The 8,844-nt window shown below is 40.2% G+C and overlaps 1 protein-coding gene across 1 annotated transcript; it reads left to right on the top strand.

Annotated features, from left to right (window-relative positions):
• Positions 1 to 211: 211 nt before the first annotated feature.
• cnn2 (calponin 2) lies at positions 212 to 7,550 on the top strand. The gene is made up of 7 exons (XM_079649469.1): positions 212 to 375; positions 3,752 to 3,873; positions 3,956 to 4,022; positions 4,336 to 4,473; positions 4,597 to 4,713; positions 5,453 to 5,599; positions 6,293 to 7,550. The coding sequence occupies exons 1-7, from the start codon at positions 322 to 324 to the stop codon at positions 6,596 to 6,598; spliced, it is 951 nt and encodes a 316-aa protein (XP_079505595.1). The 5' UTR covers positions 212 to 321; the 3' UTR covers positions 6,599 to 7,550.
• Positions 7,551 to 8,844: the final 1,294 nt, after the last annotated feature.

Below are 8,844 nucleotides of genomic sequence, written 5' to 3'. Positions count from 1 at the left end.
TTTTATTCCGATGGATAAAAAGCCTAATCAATGCTAGAAAAAGCTAAAATGCTGAATCCTACACAAACCTAAAGTACATTTTGGCGCACCTGTTTTTTCTCGCTGAGCTGTTGGCAGGGAACTATCTTGACTCTCGGATCGACGCTCTTTGGCAGTGACCGTGGGAGCGCTGTAATTGGCGGCTGCCGAAGAGAAAGGAAGTATTTAGTTCACTGCGAGGTCTCATTGGAAGAGAAACTCGAAGATTATTCAGAGCAGTGTTTATCCTCAAGTAGTTGTCTATTTGTTTTATCCCAAAAGAAAAAATACAACTCTTTGACAATGTCTTTTAACAAGGGTCCAGCCTTCGGATTATCAGCGGAAATCAAAAACAAGGTAGGTGGTCAAATGTTTTATATATATTATATAAAGAAAGTTGAATTGAACTTTTCTTCTTTGTGATTCTCGCAAGTATCACCTGCCCTCCATTTTGATATGCGTGCTCAGGTCAGGTATTTGGAGGTGTATGTTAAAACGATTTCAAAATAGACTTTAAAGTGTTTTACAGGATACCCTTACTCTATCATGTCCTTACAAATGAATAAGTAAACTTTCACAATTGTAAATCCATCTTTGAATCTTCTGTCTTGAATAGCAAAATATAGATTACTTTTCCCTCCATGCAAAACACAGATTATGGGCGTTGCCCCCCTTGGCAAAGATGTGTGTCGTTGTGGCAAAAATAGTTGACCCTGTTTCCAGCATTTTCTATACCCCGTGTAGCTTGTTGCCCGGCGTTGTGACCCGCATTATCAGATAATGTAATTTACCGGCTAGTCCCAGCTTGCATGACATTCATCCTTTTTGTTGCCTGTCCCTGCTGCATTTTTTATTTATTGCTTCTTTTAAACTGCAAGACTAGTTTCCTACTCCCCCCCCCCCCCCCCCTCCCCCTTGTGGTAAGATGTCGTGCTGGTTCTCTTGATAATACTTTGAAAAGATGTCAGTACAGGAAGATGTTTTTTTTAGCCTGCAAAATGAGTCCTTGTGTATGCTAATATGACACAAAGGAAACAATCTCCAAAGTGACCTCTCTCTGGTCATTTTGAACTTTTTGAGTGTGTCCTTGATGGGGGAAAAGCACCTTGTTTATTTAGACCAGCATGCACACCCAGATCCACTTAAAATACCATGGCTGATGCTGGAGATTACTTTCCTGACAACAGTATTGTTTATCACACTGAGCAGTATACATGCCTTTAAAAAAAAGAAGAAGTTGTGTGACTCTGTTTATTCCTCTTTTTAATAGCAGCACTGACTTTTATCTTTCCAATAATTTCCTTGCCGGCTTATTCTCCTTAGAGATGGACATGAATGTTTTGCTCACATGCCAACCAGTAACTCACCTTCAGCTTTTTCCCCCTATTATTCTGCATTCCTTGGCTGTGCCCTTGTATGGTAAAGAATAGGTCATGTCCCCTCCTCCAAGTCCTACAGAACAATATTTGCCGGACGTAAAGAAAACACCTACATTTCCTCTGTCTGCTACAGTGATGTCCTTGAAGGGGAGGGAGGGACAAAAGAGATGCTGATATGAGTGGTATTTCCTGCCATCAGTGACGTATCCTCCTCCATGAAATCTGAGGCATTTGAAGATTAACATTCTTCTTAGCCCCCCTTTTATTTTTTACTTTATGGATGTATCAAATCATTATTGGCTGCAATAAGCAACAGTCTGAATTCATTCATTCACTGGATCCACACTCAGTTCTGCTTCATTCAGCTCTTTTTTATCCAACCACTATGGGGTAAATTCCTTGTGTTCAGCTTGTCTTTTTAAATTACCTCTTGGACTTTTTGTGGTCAATTAAAACAGCTAGAGTTTTTTTTTTTTTTAAATATGGGGTTAACTGAATGAAGGAAATGTAATTAGAAGACAGACATTCCTTAAGAGTACAACCAGCTGTGAGCCGAGTGTGGCCAGCGTCTTTGTATATGGTAGCTTTAACTCTGCGGTTCAGCTTCTCTTTGCCCTTGGGTCTGAGCAAGATTGTTAGCTGGTTGTTTTGGTGTGCACGCACAAAGCCAACACCTTATCCTTTACTGGGGAGAAGAAGTCTATCACTTTTAGTTTTTCTTTTCACTAGTTTTTCACACAACAGACTTCCGTCTTGATAACATGATCATAATGCTCTTCTTATAGCCTCTTTCGGAGCCAGCTTTCCTGCACTTATGTCATCCAATAAAATAAAATAAAATGAAGCCTGTAAATCAAAGTAGCACCTCAGTGTGACGCCCTCACAAGAAAGTCAATCTTTGTTTAAAGCCCCCTAAACTCCTCACCCCCTCCCACTCTCAGCCACTGCCTTCCTGTGTTTCAGGGGAGGTGTGTGTGTGTGTGTGTGTGTGTGTGTGTGTGTGTGTGTGTGTGTGTGTGTGTGTGTGTGTGTGTGTGTGTGTGTGTGTGTGTGTGTGTGTGTGTGTGTGTGTGTGTGTGTGTGTGTGTGTGTGTGTGTGTGTGTGTGTGTGTGTGTGTGTGTGTGTGTGTGTGTGTGTGTGTGTGTGTGTGTGTGTGTGTGTGTGTGTGTGTGTGTGTGTGTGTGTGTGTGTGTGTGTGTGTGTGTGTGTGTGTGTGTGTGTGTGTGTGTGTGTGTGTGTGTGTGTGTGTGTGTGTGTGTGTGTGTGTGTGTGTGTGTGTGTGTGTGTGTGTGTGTGTGTGTGTGTGTGTGTGTGTGTGTGTGTGTGTGTCCGTCCGATAAAAGTATCCCGATAATATACAATATATTTTTTGGATAAAAAAAAAAAAATACTGCGGTGTGGGTGGATTGGGATGAGGGGCGCTTGTTTTTCACTCGGCTCCTCCCGTTTTGCCAGTACTGTGGTATTAGTGGTTTAGGAAAAGGGGAGTTTTTCACAAATCCAGCGCTCCTTAACTCATGCCTGGCTGTGACGTAAATGGTGTGCGGCCGTGAAGCCAGGACAGTAAACAAACATGTCGTCGGTAGTATGGGACTATTTCAAAGTTTCAGAGTTAGATAGTTCGCTTGCTATTTGTATTAAAAAATGCAATGCAGAAGTAGGAGGTAAAAAGGCAACGAGCTATAATACGTCCAACCTGATTAGTCACCGGAAACATCCCCATCGCTACGATGGTGTGTTAAAAGCGTACGAAGACGCCTGCGTTGCTAAACTAGCGGCAAATCCAAAGCCAGCTGTAAAGGCACCGGGCTTTTTACCTATCGACGAGGCTTTTGAAAAAGGCAAGAAGTTTGCCAGAGACGAACCCAGGGCTAAAACGAGGAAAAAACTACAGGCACATTTAATATATATATATATATATATATATATATATATATATATATTATTATCGGTATCGGTCTTGAGAAGCAGGAAGTTATCGGTATCGGTTTCAAAAAACCAATATCGTGCATCTGTAATCTATATATCTCTATCTTAAACAAAGACAAAAAACCCTCTGTGGAGTAGCATACTACTGTGAGGCAAAGAGAAAATAAGTGCTGACCGTGAAACGTTATCAATGCAGTCTTGATCACATTTTGAGAACAACAACAATCTGTGTATTTATGTTTTTTTTTTTTTTTTTAAGTAAGTGGTGTGTGGGAGGTCACTGGGGAAAGGAAGATATATTTTTCACCTGGTAACAAAGAAGGAGTCAAACTCTATGAATGCATTGACTGTTTAACAAATCACCTACCTGCTATTACTGCAATTAGTCTGGCACACAAGACCTTTGACCTCTCTGCCCAACCAGATCGCACAGAAGTATGACGCTCAGAAAGAGGAGGAGCTGAGGGTCTGGATCGAAGACCAAACCGGCTGTACCATCGGGCCCGACTTCCAGAAAGGCCTGAAGAATGGAGTCATTCTGTGCACGTAAGAGAACATTCCAGATGTTCGGTTTTTATCTTGTACAGTGCTTTGAAACACTTTAATAACTCCCCTTTTCCCCTTCCAGCCTTATGAACAAACTGAGCCCAGGCTCTGTGAAAAAGGTCAACCAGTCAGCGCTGAACTGGCATCAGGTGAGTTGGAGGATGACACACACACTTTTTAACCAATTAAGGGTGCGGCAGAATGAATGGCTTTTGGTAGCTCTTCTTTGAGGCTGTTTTGTTGTCCCTTTTTCTGTACGAGGGAAGTGGCAGTTTCTTTTGCTGCTTAGAGCTGTTTCTGAAACTGGTTTCTAATACTGACGTGCAGACAGTCACAGTTAAAACACTCCCTTATTCAAGTATGGCTGAATAGCAAAACAGTTTTTCACAACTTCAAGACTTGTTCATATAAATAAGAAATATAAATGACAACAGACTTTATATTTGTTTGTTGTGATTTTAGCTGGAGAACCTGACGAACTTCTGCAGAGCCACCACAGCGTTCGGCCTGAAGCCTCATGATCTCTTCGAAGCCAACGACCTGTTTGAAAACGGCAACATGACGCAAGTCCAGTCGACGCTGCTCGCTCTCGCTAGCATGGTTAGTGACCAGAATCTGTGGTGGGAGTAAAGTTTTCTTAGAATAGTTTTATACTATCATGGTGAAGGATCGGATTTAGTTTATTTACCATCACAGCTAATTACTGCTTCTTTTTTTTCACAGGCCAAGACCAAGGGCTGCCATTCGAACACAGACATTGGGGTGAAGTACTCTGACAAGCAGGAGAGGAAGTTTGATGATGAGAAGATGAAGGCAGGACAGTGTGTCATTGGACTACAGGTACATGTCTTTTTTTCAGTTAAGAATTAGATCTGAACCTATCTTTTACTGAGCAAACAAGAAGATAAAGTGTACGTGTAAACAAATCCTAAAATCTCCAAATGTATCGTAACCCTTTTTTATTTAGACTTCTCGATTATTTCTTCTTTCATATAAATCAATCCCCCCTTTTTATGTTTTTGTTGGTCCAGTTTTGACAATCAAAGTCAAGGCTGTGGCAAACTAAATAATCAAATGTGACGAGATAAAACATTGCCAATAAAAGTATACCATTGAACTTGATGAAATATTACTCCATGGTTTGATATCTTTGGCTGTATCGCCAGAGGCGAGTGCCCTGACAGCCGAGCTCACTATTTCATGTGTCGAAACTATTGCATCACCAGCCGTGTCATGATCTCATGTCAAGCTTGGCATACTTCAGTATAAATCCTTCATTTTTCTCAGTGCTTCCTATGCCTCTGTTTTGTCCTTGTCACAGTTGACAAGACATATGTCAGATAGAGATGAGGGCTACCCACTGTACACAGTGAGGGAAACTGCAGTACGACTTGCTGTTTACAACAAGCTGAGTTCTGAGTATCATTTCTGACAGCTGACTGAAACTTGAAATGTTTGCCTAGTGTCATGTCAAGAAAAAAATCACTCACATCCTTGTTGATATTATGCAACATTGAGCCACTGTGTTCTTGCACCATTGCAGAAAGTCTAAATATTTAATGTGGCTTCTGTCTTTTAGATGGGGACCAACAAATGTGCCAGTCAAGCAGGTATGAACGCATATGGCACCCGGAGGCACCTCTATGACCCCAAAGTTCAGATCCAGCCCCCCATGGACAACACAACCATCAGCCTGCAGATGGGAACCAACAAGGGCGCCAGCCAGGTACTGCAACACGTTCCAACCTCTCATGAAGTCTTGATTATAGGACGCCAGTGGAAATGAGCCTCAGGGCACCACTTGTTCTCCTACTGCTGTGAACTAGTGTCATGTTTATTCTTGTAGAAACTTCTGGTTTGAAGACTGGATCTGTTCGCCAAATCATTAAATGAATACAAATCTCACAAAAAGTAGGATATATTGGGCCTTATATTGCGCATAAGAGCCGATAATACAAAACTAAATAGCTTTCATAGACATTTTTGTGAAAATGTTAATGTTAGAAAAATAGTGGACGAGTCTACAATGCATTTTTCTCCTTGTGTTTTATTTGGAGCATAAGCATCCCTAAGCCCTTGTTTATAAAAAAAAAAAGCACTATCTTTGTAATAAAAAAATATATATCCTTTGATTTGACGGGTTATGTCAAAATGCTTTATGAAAGCCAATGAATGTTTTAAGGTTATTTGTGGTGCACTTTATTAAAAATAAAAATAACATAAGAGATGTTAACAATAGTGATCTATAAAATATTAAATCATTCAGGAAATTAACTTCTTTTGAATAACATAAACGTATAATTAGGACCATTGGCCATGAGAAGTATGTCAATTTGGAATCTGCTGAAAGAAAACTGTCATTGAAAAATGTTTTTTTACATATGATACTTATTTTCTCTGTCCCCCGTCTCCACTGCAGGCTGGGATGACGGCTCCGGGGACACGGCGGGCCATCTACGATCAGAAGATGGGCACGGACAAGTGTGACAACAGCACCATGTCCCTGCAGATGGGCTACAGCCAGGGAGCCAACCAGAGCGGCCAGAACTTTGGCCTGGGCCGGCAGATCTATGACGCCAAGTACTGTCCTAAAGCCGCAGAGGTCCCAGACGAGCAAAACGGAGCTGTCGGCGCCCGTGAATACATCCCAGAATTACAAGATGAGGGTTACCAAGGTTACCAGGAAGAAGAGCCGGTGTGCCAAGAAGATGGGACAGATTACTAGGAAGGAAGAAAAGAAGGAAGGGAAAGAGATTGTCCAAAGGAGGCATAAACCCTCAAGTCTCACAGGATGTGGAACCTTTTTCTTTGGTCAGATCCTTTTTAGCATTGTACGGAATTGTTTTCTTACCCCTATTTGTGCGAGAACCAATGTTACACACCTCATGATGAACTGTATTTCTGTGATTTTTGTATTTAAAGTGAACATAAAAGTCAATCTCTTTGGCTTGGCTAGTTTTCTATCCCAGGGATGTGCCAAAGCACATCTTTTTCTCAGTGTTTTTTGCTGAGCTATTGATTACATTAAGGGAGATTCCAAGGCTTTAGTAAGGGCAACTAAAAACTGAAAGTAAAAGTGAAATGTTAGTTGTTGGGTTTTTTTAAGTATGTAAAACATGTTTTCGATCAAACACCCATGTCTGTGTTAATCTGTAACATTCCATCCTCTGTACAAAGAACCATGATTCCTGTGAATGTGTTTGTACTTCAGTATCGTCTTTTCCCCCTCAGTATTGTTATTTGACAGTGAAAATGTTCGGTTACCAAGACCAATGAGGGAACAATAATCTTAGCTTTTTATAAAGTGTCATTTCTCTCATTAATTTCCCTTTTTTCTCATAAGTGAAGGAAATATTTCCTTTGTTTGCATAACCAGTCCAACTGGAGTAAAGCTTGTTTTCTTTGGATAAAACATGGGGGGGGAAGTGGACACAATAACACAAGTGACGTTTTTAACATTCCGAGCAAATATACTGGATTCTTTTGTGTCAGTAAAGTTAAAGGGTTGAAATGCAAAGCAATCATGACTATATTTGGTCATTTAAGATTATTATTTATGCATATTTGAATGGGGGTTGTTTTGACTCTGAGTATCCTTTGGTATGTGCCTCATTTATTTCCTTTTGTATTGAGAAGTATGTTTTTGTGAAGAATGTAATAAAGACGTGTATTCATTACCATGTGTCGCATAGGATGAGATTCGTACACTTTGCAGTAGTTTTGCCTTGTTTTGGTCTCTGCTATATAAGATCACACACAAACGGTCAGTTGCTGCATAGAAACATTTATCTCATTTTGAAAAATGATGAAGTGGCAAAACAGTTGACCAGAGATGATGAATGCAAAAAAAAAGAAATGAAACACAAGCCCTCAACACAAGTTGCAGTATTACTACTGCTCACTACCGTATACAACTTCCTTATGAAAGTGAATTAAATTTTAAAGGATTGATTAAAAAGAAAGAAGTGTCTGTCTCGTGGTATCCAGGCATATATGGTTTTGGTTTTCATTGGTTAGGTTAGGAAGAACACCTGAAAAATCCATCTTGTATCATTTGTATTGAGGTAGAAGTAGTCAGGATATCTGAATACCTTGGCAAAAGTAAAACCAGAGCTACAGTACATACCAATAGAGGAAGTGAGAAAATCCTGTATGTATTTTTGGGATATAGTGAACTCACTCTTTAAGTTCCTATAGGACCTAACATTTAAAAAGCCTAGTTCTGTGTGATTTACCGAGTTAAATGTGAAGATGCAGGGATCAATCCTTTAATATTGCAAGGTAAAAAACATTTAATAAGGTTAATGTAGCAATCAGGTAAAAATAAATGTTTACATGATTGCTACAGTGTTTAAGGAGTTTTTCATTTTCTAAAAAGCCAACATATAATCCACACTATAAATTCGAATACAGGTTTTAGACAAATGTGATAAAAGTACAATCTTTATATCAGATGTGGGTTTTTTTCTCAGAATTGAAAAGCCAATACCAATACATTGGTTAAAATACTCTATTGCAAGTAAAAGCACAAGAGTAAAAGTACAAAATAATCCTGCCAGGGCAGCTTAGAACGTCCCCCTGTGTCCACTCGAGAAAACATAATTTTGAAACATCAAGAAGCAAGGGGTCAAGTATCCTTACGATAGGTCAAGTATCCTTACGATACAATCTGTTTGCAAATGAATGTAAAGAATCCTTGCAGGCTTGGAAATTGGACTTAGGGGTCCCATGTCATGCTTTTCTGGTTATTATCCGTCCCCTTGTGTGTTATGTAGCTTTTTCTGCATGTAAACGGTCTGCAGAGTCACAAACCCTCAAAGTACACCCTGTAGCGAGTACAACTCTAACACAGAGAAGACCTGTCTATGCTGCCCCGGAACGCCTCGTTGGAGATTTCTCTTTTTCTTCCTGGGTACAGTGACGTATTTGGGTATAGTGACGTGACGTAATGGCTCCGTGGATTGGTCCGTT

Source organism: Notothenia rossii, assembly GCF_949606895.1.
Source record: "Notothenia rossii genome assembly, chromosome: 9".
Taxonomy (NCBI): domain Eukaryota; kingdom Metazoa; phylum Chordata; class Actinopteri; order Perciformes; family Nototheniidae; genus Notothenia; species Notothenia rossii.
This window is presented reverse-complemented; position numbering and strand designations above follow the sequence as displayed.